Source organism: Telmatherina bonti (assembly GCF_933228915.1).
Source record: "Telmatherina bonti genome assembly, chromosome: 9".
NCBI classification, from domain to species: Eukaryota; Metazoa; Chordata; class Actinopteri; order Atheriniformes; family Telmatherinidae; genus Telmatherina; species Telmatherina bonti.
This window is the reverse complement of record NC_136627.1, coordinates 41,718,104-41,731,518: the sequence shown is the minus strand read 5'-3', so window position 1 is coordinate 41,731,518 and position 13,415 is coordinate 41,718,104. Positions and strand designations below refer to the sequence as shown.

Genomic DNA, 13,415 nt, shown 5'->3' with positions numbered 1-13,415 from the left:
GCAGGTGGTGACCACCAGGGGGCAGCATCACGTTCAGACCTGCAGGTGGTGTCCACCAGGGAGCAGCATCACGTTCAGACCTGCAGGTGGTGACCACCAGGGGGCAGCATCACGCTCAGACCTGCAGGTGGTGACCACCAGGGGGCAGCATCACGCTCAGACCTGCAGGTGGTGTCCACCAGGGAGCAGCATCACGTTCAGACCTGCAGGTGGTGTCCACCAGGGGGCAGCATCACGATCAGACCTGCAGGTGGTGTCCACCAGGGGGCAGCATCACGCTTAGACCTGCAGGTGGTGACCACCAGGGGGCAGCATCACGCTTAGACCTGCAGGTGGTGACCACCAGGGGGCAGCATCACGTTCAGACCTGCAGGTGGTGACCACCAGGGGGCAGCATCACGCTTAGACCTGCAGGTGGTGTCCACCAGGGGGCAGCATCACGTTCAGACCTGCAGGTGGTGACCACCAGGGGGCAGCATCACGTTCAGACCTGCAGGTGGTGACCACCAGGGGGCAGCATCACGCTCAGACCTGCAGGTGGTGACCATCAGGGGGCAGCATCACGCTTAGACCTGCAGGTGGTGACCACCAGGGGGCAGCATCACGTTCAGACCTGCAGGTGGTGACCACCAGGGAGCAACATCACGCTCAGACCTGCAGGTGGTGACCACCAGGGGGCAGCATCACGTTCAGACCTGCAGGTGGTGACCACCAGGGAGCAGCATCACGTTCAGACCTGCAGGTGGTGTCCACCAGGGGGCAGCATCACGTTCAGACCTGCAGGTGGTGTCCACCAGGGAGCAGCATCACGCTTAGACCTGCAGGTGGTGACCACCAGGGGGCAGCATCACGTTCAGACCTGCAGGTGGTGTCCACCAGGGAGCAGCATCACGTTCAGACCTGCAGGTGGTGACCACCAGGGAGCAGCATCACGTTCAGACCTGCAGGTGGTGTCCACCAGGGGGCAGCATCACGCTTAGACCTGCAGGTGGTGACCACCAGGGAGCAGCATCACGTTCAGACCTGCAGGTGGTGACCACCAGGGAGCAGCATCACGTTCAGACCTGCAGGTGGTGTCCACCAGGGGGCAGCATCACGTTCAGACCTGCAGGTGGTGTCCACCAGGGGGCAGCATCACGTTCAGACCTGCAGGTGGTGACCACCAGGGGGCAGCATCACGTTCAGACCTGCAGGTGGTGACCACCAGGGGGCAGCATCACGTTCAGACCTGCAGGTGGTGACCACCAGGGGGCAGCATCACATTCAGACCTGCAGGTGGTGACCACCAGGGGGCAGCATCACGCTCAGACCTGCAGGTGGTGACCACCAGGGGGCAGCATCACATTCAGACCTGCAGGTGGTGACCACCAGGGGGCAGCATCACGTTCAGACCTGCAGGTGGTGACCACCAGGGGGCAGCATCACGCTCAGACCTGCAGGTGGTGTCCACCAGGGGGCAGCATCACGTTCAGACCTGCAGGTGGTGACCACCAGGGGGCAGCATCACGCTTAGACCTGCAGGTGGTGACCACCAGGGGGCAGCATCACGTTCAGACCTGCAGGTGGTGACCACCAGGGAGCAGCATCACGTTCAGACCTGCAGGTGGTGTCCACCAGGGGGCAGCATCACGCTCAGACCTGCAGGTGGTGTCCACCAGGGGGCAGCATCACGTTCAGACCTGCAGGTGGTGTCCACCAGGGGGCAGCATCACGCTCAGACCTGCAGGTGGTGACCACCAGGGGGCAGCATCACGCTCAGACCTGCAGGTGGTGACCACCAGGGGGCAGCATCACGCTCAGACCTGCAGGTGGTGACCACCAGGGGGCAGCATCACGCTTAGACCTGCAGGTGGTGACCACCAGGGGGCAGCATCACGCTTAGACGAACCATGATCCACAGGAAGACACTGTGACCCGGATGTGACCAAAGTTTTGGGACGCCATGTTGGATTGGGGAACATCCCTCCTGCTTCATTTGTCCCAAAGTTTCACTTAATCCGGCAGTTCGAGTCCCACAATCCTCCAGTAAGAATAGCGTCGCCATGCAGCGGGACGAGGAGCAGCTTGAAGCGGTGCAAACTTTCTCCTCCCAGACGGAGCTCATCATGGAGGCGGCCACGGAGGGCGCCGTGTCCGTCCTGCAGCGGCTGGAGGAGCAAAGGAGCTGCGGGGAGGAGGTCCAGGTGAGGAGTCGTTCCTCCTGCTGAGACGTGTTCCTCTAGTCGTTCCTCCTGCTGAGACGTGTTCCTCTAGTCGCTCCCCCTGCTGAGAGACGTGTTCCTCTAGTCGTTCCTCCTGCTGAGAGACGTGTTCCTCTAGTCGTTCCTCCTGCTGAGACGTGTTCCTCTAGTCGTTCCTCCTGCTGAGAGACGTGTTCCTCTAGTCGTTCCTCCTGCTGAGAGACGTGTTCCTCTAGTCGTTCCTCCTGCTGAGACGTGTTCCTCTAGTCGCTCCTCCTGCTGAGAGACGTGTTCCTCTAGTCGTTCCTCCTGCTGAGAGACGTGTTCCTCTAGTCGTTCCTCCTGCTGAGACGTGTTCCTCTAGTCGTTCCTCCTGCTGAGACGTGTTCCTCTAGTCGTTCCTCCTGCTGAGAGACGTGTTCCTCTAGTCGTTCCTCCTGCTGAGACGTGTTCCTCTAGTCGTTCCTCCTGCTGAGAGACGTGCTCCTCTAGTCGCTCCTCCTGCTGAGAGACGTGCTCCTCTAGTCGCTCCTCCTGCTGAGAGACGTGCTCCTCTAGTCGCTCCTCCTGCTGAGACGTGCTCCTCTAGTAGCTCCTCCTGCTGAGAGACGTGTTCCTCTAGTCGCTCCTCCTGCTGAGAGACATGTTCCTCTAGTCGCTCCTCCAGTCGTTCCTCCTGCTGAGAGACATGTTCCTCTAGTCGTTCCTCCTGCTGAGACGTGTTTCTCTAGTCGCTCCTCCTGCTGAGAGACATGTTCCTCTAGTCGCTCCTCCAGTCGCTCCTCCTGCTGAGAGACGTGTTCCTCTAGTCGCTCCTCCAGTCGCTCCTCCTGCTGAGAGACGTGTTCCTCTAGTTGCTCCTCCTGCTGAGAGACGTGTTCCTCTAGTCGCTCCTCCTGCTGAGAGACGTGCTCCTCTAGTCGCTCCTCCTGCTGAGAGACGTGTTCCTCTAGTCGCTCCTCCTGCTGAGAGACGTGTTCCTCTAGTCGCTCCTCCTGCTGAGAGACGTGCTCCTCTAGTTGCTCCTCCTGCTGAGAGACGTGTTCCTCTAGTTGCTCCTCCTGCTGAGAGACGTGTTCCTCTAGTCGCTCCTCCAGTCGCTCCTCCTGCTGAGAGACGTGTTCCTCTAGTTGCTCCTCCTGCTGAGAGACGTGTTCCTCTAGTCGCTCCTCCTGCTGAGAGACGTGTTTCTCTAGTCGCTCCTCCTGCTGAGAGACGTGTTCCTCTAGTTGCTCCTCCTGCTGAGAGACGTGTTCCTCTAGTCGCTCCTCCTGCTGAGAGACGTGTTTCTCTAGTCGCTCCTCCTGCTGAGAGACATGTTCCTCTAGTCGCTCCTCCAGTCGCTCCTCCTGCTGAGAGACGTGTTCCTCTAGTCGCTCCTCCAGTCGCTCCTCCTGCTGAGAGACGTGTTCCTCTAGTTGCTCCTCCTGCTGAGAGACGTGATCCTCTAGTCGCTCCTCCTGCTGAGAGACATGTTCCTCTAGTCGCTCCTCCTGCTGAGACGTGTTCCTCTAGTCGTTCCTCCTGCTGAGAGACGTGTTCCTCTAGTCGTTCCTCCTGCTGAGAGACGTGTTCCTCTAGTCGTTCCTCCTGCTGAGAGACGTGTTCCTCTAGTCGTTCCTCCTGCTGAGACGTGTTCCTCTAGTCGCTCCTCCTGCTGAGAGACGTGATCCTCTAGTCGCTCCTCCTGCTGAGAGACATGTTCCTCTAGTCGCTCCTCCTGCTGAGACGTGTTCCTCTAGTCGTTCCTCCTGCTGAGAGACGTGTTCCTCTAGTCGTTCCTCCTGCTGAGAGACGTGTTCCTCTAGTCGTTCCTCCTGCTGAGACGTGCTCCTCTAGTAGCTCCTCCTGCTGAGAGACGTGTTCCTCTAGTCGCTCCTCCTGCTGAGAGACATGTTCCTCTAGTCGCTCCTCCAGTCGTTCCTCCTGCTGAGAGACATGTTCCTCTAGTCGTTCCTCCTGCTGAGACGTGTTTCTCTAGTCGCTCCTCCTGCTGAGAGACATGTTCCTCTAGTCGCTCCTCCAGTCGCTCCTCCTGCTGAGAGACGTGTTCCTCTAGTCGCTCCTCCAGTCGCTCCTCCTGCTGAGAGACGTGTTCCTCTAGTTGCTCCTCCTGCTGAGAGACGTGTTCCTCTAGTCGCTCCTCCTGCTGAGAGACGTGCTCCTCTAGTCGCTCCTCCTGCTGAGAGACGTGTTCCTCTAGTCGCTCCTCCTGCTGAGAGACGTGTTCCTCTAGTCGCTCCTCCTGCTGAGAGACGTGCTCCTCTAGTTGCTCCTCCTGCTGAGAGACGTGTTCCTCTAGTTGCTCCTCCTGCTGAGAGACGTGTTTCTCTAGTCGCTCCTCCTGCTGAGAGACGTGTTCCTCTAGTTGCTCCTCCTGCTGAGAGACGTGTTCCTCTAGTCGCTCCTCCTGCTGAGAGACGTGTTTCTCTAGTCGCTCCTCCTGCTGAGAGACGTGTTCCTCTAGTTGCTCCTCCTGCTGAGAGACGTGTTCCTCTAGTCGCTCCTCCTGCTGAGAGACGTGTTTCTCTAGTCGCTCCTCCTGCTGAGAGACATGTTCCTCTAGTCGCTCCTCCAGTCGCTCCTCCTGCTGAGAGACGTGTTCCTCTAGTCGCTCCTCCAGTCGCTCCTCCTGCTGAGAGACGTGTTCCTCTAGTTGCTCCTCCTGCTGAGAGACGTGATCCTCTAGTCGCTCCTCCTGCTGAGAGACATGTTCCTCTAGTCGCTCCTCCAGTCGCTCCTCCTGCTGAGAGACGTGTTCCTCTAGTTGCTCCTCCTGCTGAGAGACGTGTTCCTCTAGTCGCTCCTCCTGCTGAGAGACGTGCTCCTCTAGTCGCTCCTCCTGCTGAGAGACGTGCTCCTCTAGTCGCTCCTCCTGCTGAGAGACGTGCTCCTCTAGTCGCTCCTCCTGCTGAGAGACGTGCTCCTCTAGTCGCTCCTCCTGCTGAGACGTGCTCCTCTAGTCGCTCCTCCTGCTGAGAGACGTGCTCCTCTAGTCGCTCCTCCTTCTGAGAGACGTGCTCCTCTTGTCGCTCCTCCTGCTGAGAGACGTGTTCCTCTAGTTGCTCCTCCTGCTGAGAGACGTGATCCTCTAGTCGCTCCTCCTGCTGAGAGACATGTTCCTCTAGTCGCTCCTCCTGCTGAGACGTGTTCCTCTAGTCGTTCCTCCTGCTGAGAGACGTGTTCCTCTAGTCGTTCCTCCTGCTGAGAGACGTGTTCCTCTAGTCGTTCCTCCTGCTGAGACGTGTTCCTCTAGTCGCTCCTCCTGCTGAGAGACGTGTTCCTCTAGTCGTTCCTCCTGCTGAGAGACGTGTTCCTCTAGTCGTTCCTCCTGCTGAGACGTGTTCCTCTAGTCGCTCCCCCTGCTGAGAGACGTGTTCCTCTAGTCGTTCCTCCTGCTGAGAGACGTGTTCCTCTAGTCGTTCCTCCTGCTGAGACGTGTTCCTCTAGTCGTTCCTCCTGCTGAGAGACGTGTTCCTCTAGTCGTTCCTCCTGCTGAGAGACGTGTTCCTCTAGTCGTTCCTCCTGCTGAGACGTGTTCCTCTAGTCGCTCCTCCTGCTGAGAGACGTGTTCCTCTAGTCGTTCCTCCTGCTGAGAGACGTGTTCCTCTAGTCGTTCCTCCTGCTGAGACGTGTTCCTCTAGTCGTTCCTCCTGCTGAGACGTGTTCCTCTAGTCGCTCCTCCTGCTGAGAGACGTGCTCCTCTAGTCGCTCCTCCTGCTGAGAGACGTGCTCCTCTAGTCGCTCCTCCTGCTGAGACGTGCTCCTCTAGTAGCTCCTCCTGCTGAGAGACGTGTTCCTCTAGTCGCTCCTCCTGCTGAGAGACATGTTCCTCTAGTCGCTCCTCCAGTCGTTCCTCCTGCTGAGAGACATGTTCCTCTAGTCGTTCCTCCTGCTGAGACGTGTTTCTCTAGTCGCTCCTCCTGCTGAGAGACATGTTCCTCTAGTCGCTCCTCCAGTCGCTCCTCCTGCTGAGAGACGTGTTCCTCTAGTCGCTCCTCCAGTCGCTCCTCCTGCTGAGAGACGTGTTCCTCTAGTTGCTCCTCCTGCTGAGAGACGTGTTCCTCTAGTCGCTCCTCCTGCTGAGAGACGTGCTCCTCTAGTCGCTCCTCCTGCTGAGAGACGTGTTCCTCTAGTCGCTCCTCCTGCTGAGAGACGTGTTCCTCTAGTCGCTCCTCCTGCTGAGAGACGTGTTCCTCTAGTTGCTCCTCCTGCTGAGAGACGTGTTCCTCTAGTCGCTCCTCCTGCTGAGAGACGTGTTTCTCTAGTCGCTCCTCCTGCTGAGAGACGTGTTCCTCTAGTTGCTCCTCCTGCTGAGAGACGTGTTCCTCTAGTCGCTCCTCCTGCTGAGAGACGTGTTTCTCTAGTCGCTCCTCCTGCTGAGAGACATGTTCCTCTAGTCGCTCCTCCAGTCGCTCCTCCTGCTGAGAGACGTGTTCCTCTAGTCGCTCCTCCAGTCGCTCCTCCTGCTGAGAGACGTGTTCCTCTAGTTGCTCCTCCTGCTGAGAGACGTGATCCTCTAGTCGCTCCTCCTGCTGAGAGACATGTTCCTCTAGTCGCTCCTCCAGTCGCTCCTCCTGCTGAGAGACGTGTTCCTCTAGTTGCTCCTCCTGCTGAGAGACGTGTTCCTCTAGTCGCTCCTCCTGCTGAGAGACGTGCTCCTCTAGTCGCTCCTCCTGCTGAGAGACGTGCTCCTCTAGTCGCTCCTCCTGCTGAGAGACGTGCTCCTCTAGTCGCTCCTCCTGCTGAGACGTGCTCCTCTAGTCGCTCCTCCTGCTGAGAGACGTGCTCCTCTAGTCGCTCCTCCTTCTGAGAGACGTGCTCCTCTTGTCGCTCCTCCTGCTGAGAGACGTGTTCCTCTAGTCGCTCCTCCTGCTGAGAGACGTGTTCCTCTTGTCGCTCCTCCTGCTGAGAGACGTGTTCCTCTAGTCGTTCCTCCTGCTGAGAGACGTGTTCCTCTAGTCGCTCCTCCTGCTGAGAGACGTGTTCCTCTAGTCGCTCCTCCTGCTGAGAGACGTGTTCCTCTAGTCGCTCCTCCTGCTGAGAGACGTGCTCCTCTAGTCGCTCCTCCTGCTGAGAGACGTGCTCATCTTGTCGCTCCTCCTGCTGAGAGACGTGTTCCTCTAGTCGTTCCTCCTGCTGAGAGACGTGTTCCTCTAGTCGCTCCTCCTGCTGAGACGTGTTCCTCTAGTCGCTCCTCCTGCTGAGAGACGTGTTCCTCTAGTCGCTCCTCCTGCTGAGAGACGTCTTCCTCTAGTCGCTCCTCCTGCTGAGAGACGTGTTCCTCTAGTCGCTCCTCCTGCTGAGAGACGTGCTCCTCTAGTCGCTCCTCCTGCTGAGAGACGTGTTCCTCTAGTCGCTCCTCCTGCTGAGAGACGTGCTCCTCTAGTCGCTCCTCCTGCTGAGAGACGTGTTCCTCTAGTCGCTCCTCCTGCTGAGAGACGTCTTCCTCTAGTCGCTCCTCCTGCTGAGAGACGTGTTCCTCTAGTCGCTCCTCCTGCTGAGAGACGTGTTCCTCTAGTCGCTCCTCCTGCTGAGAGACGTGCTCCTCTTGTCGCTCCTCCTGCTGAGACGTGCTCCTCTAGTCGCTCCTCCTGCTGAGAGACGTGTTCCTCTAGTCGCTCCTCCTGCTGAGAGACGTCTTCCTCTAGTCGCTCCTCCTGCTGAGAGACGTGTTCCTCTAGTCGCTCCTCCTGCTGAGAGACGTGTTCCTCTAGTCGCTCCTCCTGCTGAGAGACGTGTTCCTCTAGTCGCTCCTCCTGCTGAGACGTGTTCCTCTAGTCGCTCCTCCTGCTGAGACGTGCTCCTCTAGTCGCTCCCCCTGCTGAGAGACGTGCTCCTCTTGTCGCTCCTCCTGCTGAGAGACGTGTTCCTCTAGTCGCTCCTCCTGCTGAGACGTGTTCCTCTAGTCGCTCCTCCTGCTGAGACGTGCTCCTCTAGTCGCTCCTCCTGCTGAGACTTGTTCCTCTAGTCGCTCCTCCTGCTGAGAGACGTGCTCCTCTAGTCGTTCCTCCTGCTGAGAGACGTGCTCCTCTAGTCGTTCCTCCTGCTGAGAGACGTGCTCCTCTAGTCGTTCCTCCTGCTGAGAGACGTGTTCCTCTAGTCGCTCCTCCTGCTGAGACGTGTTCCTCTAGTCGCTCCTCCTGCTGAGACGTGTTCCTCTAGTCGCTCCTCCTGCTGAGACGTGCTCCTCTAGTCGCTCCTCCTGCTGAGACTTGTTCCTCTAGTCGCTCCTCCTGCTGAGACGTGTTCCTCTAGTCGTTCCTCCTGCTGAGAGACGTGTTCCTCTAGTTGCTCCTCCTGCTGAGAGACGTGGTCCTCTAGTCGCTCCTCCTGCTGAGAGACGTGGTCCTCTAGTCGCTCCTCCTGCTGAGAGACGTGTTCCTCTAGTCGCTCCTCCTGCTGAGAGACGTGCTCCTCTAGTCGCTCCTCCTGCTGAGAGACGTGCTCCTCTTGTCGCTCCTCCTGCTGAGAGACGTGTTCCTCTAGTCGTTCCTCCTGCTGAGAGACGTGTTCCTCTAGTCGCTCCTCCTGCTGAGACGTGTTCCTCTAGTCGCTCCTCCTGCTGAGAGACGTGTTCCTCTAGTCGCTCCTCCTGCTGAGAGACGTGTTCCTCTGGTCGCTCCTCCTGCTGAGAGACGTGTTCCTCTAGTCGCTCCTCCTGCTGAGAGACGTGCTCCTCTAGTCGCTCCTCCTGCTGAGAGACGTGTTCCTCTAGTCGCTCCTCCTGCTGAGAGACGTGCTCCTCTAGTCGCTCTTCCTGCTGAGAGACGTCTTCCTCTAGTCGCTCCTCCTGCTGAGAGACGTCTTCCTCTAGTCGCTCCTCCTGCTGAGAGACGTGTTCCTCTAGTCGCTCCTCCTGCTGAGAGACGTGTTCCTCTAGTCGCTCCTCCTGCTGAGAGACGTGCTCCTCTTGTCGCTCCTCCTGCTGAGACGTGCTCCTCTAGTCGCTCCTCCTGCTGAGAGACGTGTTCCTCTAGTCGCTCCTCCTGCTGAGAGACGTCTTCCTCTAGTCGCTCCCCCTGCTGAGAGACGTGCTCCTCTAGTCGCTCCTCCTGCTGAGAGACGTGTTCCTCTAGTCGCTCCTCCTGCTGAGACGTGTTCCTCTAGTCGCTCCTCCTGCTGAGACGTGCTCCTCTAGTCGCTCCTCCTGCTGAGACTTGTTCCTCTAGTCGCTCCTCCTGCTGAGAGACGTGCTCCTCTAGTCGTTCCTCCTGCTGAGAGACGTGCTCCTCTAGTCGTTCCTCCTGCAGAGAGACGTGCTCCTCTAGTCGTTCCTCCTGCTGAGAGACGTGTTCCTCTAGTCGCTCCTCCTGCTGAGACGTGTTCCTCTAGTCGCTCCTCCTGCTGAGACGTGCTCCTCTAGTCGCTCCTCCTGCTGAGACGTGCTCCTCTAGTCGCTCCTCCTGCTGAGACTTGTTCCTCTAGTCGCTCCTCCTGCTGAGAGACGTGTTCCTCTAGTCGTTCCTCCTGCTGAGAGACGTGGTCCTCTAGTCGCTCCTCCTGCTGAGAGACGTGGTCCTCTAGTCGCTCCTCCTGCTGAGAGACGTGGTCCTCTAGTCGCTCCTCCTGCTGAGAGACGTGTTCCTCTAGTCGCTCCTCCTGCTGAGAGACGTGTTCCTCTAGTCGCTCCTCCTGCTGAGAGACGTGTTCCTCTAGTCGCTCCTCCTGCTGAGAGACGTGTTACTCTAGTCGCTCCTCCTGCTGAGAGACGTGTTCCTCTAGTCGCTCCTCCTGCTGAGACGTGTTCCTCTAGTCGCTCCTCCTTCTGAGAGACGTGTTCCTCTAGTCGCTCCTCCTGCTGAGAGACGTGCTCCTCTTGTCGCTCCTCCTGCTGAGAGACGTGTTCTTCTAGTCGTTCCTCCTGCTGAGAGACGTGCTCCTCTTGTCGCTCCTCCTGCTGAGAGACGTGCTCCTCTAGTAGCTCCTCCTGCTGAGAGACGTGTTCCTCTAGTCGCTCCTCCTGCTGAGAGACGTGTTCCTCTAGTCGCTCCTCCTGCTGAGAGACGTGCTCCTCTAGTAGCTCCTCCTGCTGAGAGACGTGTTCCTCTAGTCGCTCCTCCTGCTGAGAGACGTGCTCCTCTAGTCGCTCCTCCTGCTGAGAGACGTGTTCCTCTAGTCGCTCCTCCTGCTGAGAGACGTGTTCCTCTAGTCGCTCCTCCTGCTGAGAGACGTGCTCCTCTTGTCGCTCCTCCTGCTGAGAGACGTGCTCCTCTTGTCGCTCCTCCTGCTGAGAGACGTGTTACTCTAGTCGCTCCTCCTGCTGAGAGACGTGTTCCTCTAGTCGCTCCTCCTGCTGAGACGTGCTCCTCTAGTCGCTCCTCCTGCTGAGAGACGTGTTCTTCTAGTCGCTCCTCCTGCTGAGACGTGCTCCTCTAGTCGCTCCTCCTGCTGAGACTTGTTCCTCTAGTCGCTCCTCCTGCTGAGAGACGTGTTACTCTAGTCGCTCCTCCTGCTGAGAGACGTGCTCCTCTAGTCGCTCCTCCTGCTGAGACGTGTTCCTCTAGTCGTTCCTCCTGCTGAGAGACGTGTTACTCTAGTCGCTCCTCCTGCTGAGAGACGTGCTCCTCTAGTCGCTCCTCCTGCTGAGACGTGTTCCTCTTGTCGCTCCTCCTGCTGAGAGACGTGTTCCTCTAGTCGTTCCTCCTGCTGAGAGACGTGTTACTCTAGTCGCTCCTCCTGCTGAGAGACGTGTTCCTCTAGTCGCTCCTCCTGCTGAGAGACGTGTTCCTCTAGTCGTTCCTCCTGCTGAGAGACGTGCTCCTCTAGTAGCTCCTCCTGCTGAGAGACGTGTTACTCTAGTCGCTCCTCCTGCTGAGAGACGTGTTCCTCTAGTCGCTCCTCCTGCTGAGAGACGTGTTCCTCTAGTCGCTCCTCCTGCTGAGAGACGTGTTCCTCTAGTCGCTCCTCCTGCTGAGACTTGTTCCTCTAGTCGTTCCTCCTGCTGAGACGTGCTCCTCTTGTCGCTCCTCCTGCTGAGAGACGTTTTCCTCTAGTCGCTCCTCCTGCTGAGACGTGTTTCTCTAGTCGCTCCTCCTGCTGAGAGACGTGCTCCTCTTGTCGCTCCTCCTGCTGAGAGACGTGTTCCTCTAGTCGCTCCTCCTGCTGAGAGACGTGTTACTCTAGTCGCTCCTCCTTCTGAGAGACGTGTTCCTCTAGTCGCTCCTCCTGCTGAGAGACGTGTTACTCTAGTCGCTCCTCCTGCTGAGAGACGTGCTCCTCTTGTCGCTCCTCCTGCTGAGAGACGTGCTCCTCTAGTCGCTCCTCCTGCTGAGAGACGTGCTCCTCTTGTCGCTCCTCCTGCTGAGAGACGTGTTCCTCTAGTCGCTCCTCCTGCTGAGAGACGTGTTCCTCTTGTCGCTCCTCCTGCTGAGAGACGTGTTCCTCTAGTCGTTCCTCCTGCTGAGAGACGTGTTCCTCTAGTCGCTCCTCCTGCTGAGAGACGTGCTCCTCTAGTCGCTCCTCCTGCTGAGAGACGTGTTCCTCTAGTCGCTCCTCCTGCTGAGAGACGTGCTCCTCTAGTCGCTCCTCCTGCTGAGAGACGTGCTCCTCTAGTCGCTCCTCCTGCTGAGAGACGTGTTCCTCTAGTCGCTCCTCCTGCTGAGAGACGTGTTCCTCTAGTCGCTCCTCCTGCTGAGAGACGTGCTCCTCTTGTCGCTCCTCCTGCTGAGAGATGTGCTCCTCTAGTCGCTCCTCCTGCTGAGAGACGTGCTCCTCTAGTCGCTCCTCCTGCTGAGAGACGTGCTCCTCTTGTCGCTCCTCCTGCTGAGACGTGTTCCTCTAGTCGCTCCTCCTGCTGAGAGACGTGTTCCTCTAGTCGCTCCTCCTGCTGAGACGTGTTCCTCTAGTCGCTCCTCCTGCTGAGAGACGTGTTCCTCTTGTCGCTCCTCCTGCTGAGAGACGTGCTCCTCTTGTCGCTCCTCCTGCTGAGAGACGTGTTCCTCTAGTCGCTCCTCCTGCTGAGAGACGTGTTCCTCTAGTAGCTCCTCCTGCTGAGACGTGTTCCTCTAGTCGCTCCTCCTGCTGAGAGACGTGTTCCTCTAGTCGCTCCTCCTGCTGAGAGACGTGTTCCTCTAGTCGCTCCTCCTGCTGAGAGACGTGTTCCTCTAGTCGCTCCTCCTGCTGAGAGACGTGTTCCTCTAGTCGCTCCTCCTGCTGAGAGACGTGTTCCTCTAGTCGCTCCTCCTGCTGAGAGACGTGTTCCTCTAGTCGCTCCTCCTGCTGAGAGACGTCTTCCTCTAGTCGCTCCTCCTGCTGAGAGACGTGTTCCTCTAGTCGCTCCTCCTGCTGAGAGACGTGTTCCTCTAGTCGCTCCTCCTGCTGAGAGACGTGCTCCTCTAGTAGCTCCTCCTGCTGAGAGACGTGCTCCTCTAGTCGCTCCTCCTGCTGAGAGACGTGTTCCTCTAGTCGCTCCTCCTGCTGAGACGTGCTCCTCTAGTCGCTCCTCCTGCTGAGAGACGTGCTCCTCTAGTCGCTCCTCCTGCTGAGAGACGTGCTCCTCTAGTCGCTCCTCCTGCTGAGAGACGTGTTCCTCTAGTCGCTCCTCCTGCTGAGAGACGTGTTCCTCTAGTCGCTCCTCCTGCTGAGACGTGCTCCTCTAGTCGCTCCTCCTGCTGAGAGACGTGCTCCTCTAGTCGCTCCTCCTGCTGAGACTTGTTCCTCTAGTCGCTCCTCCTACTGAGACTTGTTCCTCTAGTCGCTCCTCCTGCTGAGAGACGTGCTCCTCTAGTCGTTCCTCCTGCTGAGAGACGTGCTCCTCTAGTCGTTCCTCCTGCTGAGAGACGTGCTCCTCTAGTCGTTCCTCCTGCTGAGAGACGTGCTCCTCTAGTCGCTCCTCCTGCTGAGACGTGTTCCTCTAGTCGCTCCTCCTGCTGAGACGTGCTCCTCTAGTCGCTCCTCCTGCTGAGACTTGTTCCTCTAGTCGCTCCTCCTGCTGAGACTTGTTCCTCTAGTCGTTCCTCCTGCTGAGAGACGTGCTCCTCTTGTCGCCCCTCCTGCTGAGAGACGTGTTACTCTAGTCGCTCCTCCTGCTGAGAGACGTGCTCCTCTTGTCGCTCCTCCTGCTGAGAGACGTGTTCCTCTAGTCGCTCCTCCTGCTGAGACGTGTTTCTCTAGTTGCTCCTCCTGCTGAGAGACGTGTTCCTCTAGTCGCTCCTCCTGCTGAGACGTGTTCCTCTAGTTGCTCCTCCTGCTGAGACGTGTTCCTCTAGTCGCTCCTCCTGCTGAGAGACGTGT

General features: G+C 58.3%; 1 protein-coding gene across 1 annotated transcript in view; it reads left to right on the top strand.

Moving 5' to 3' along the window:
• The first annotated feature begins 1,943 nt into the window (after positions 1–1,943).
• LOC306760658 (uncharacterized protein) overlaps positions 1,944–13,415 on the top strand; it is a 65,829-nt gene continuing 54,357 nt past the window's right edge. Inside the window, exon 1 of the mRNA XM_079246607.1 lies at positions 1,944–2,183. Coding sequence (XP_079102733.1) covers positions 2,043–2,183 — 141 coding nt within the window. The 5' untranslated portion in view covers positions 1,944–2,042. The remainder of the gene's footprint in view (positions 2,184–13,415) is intronic.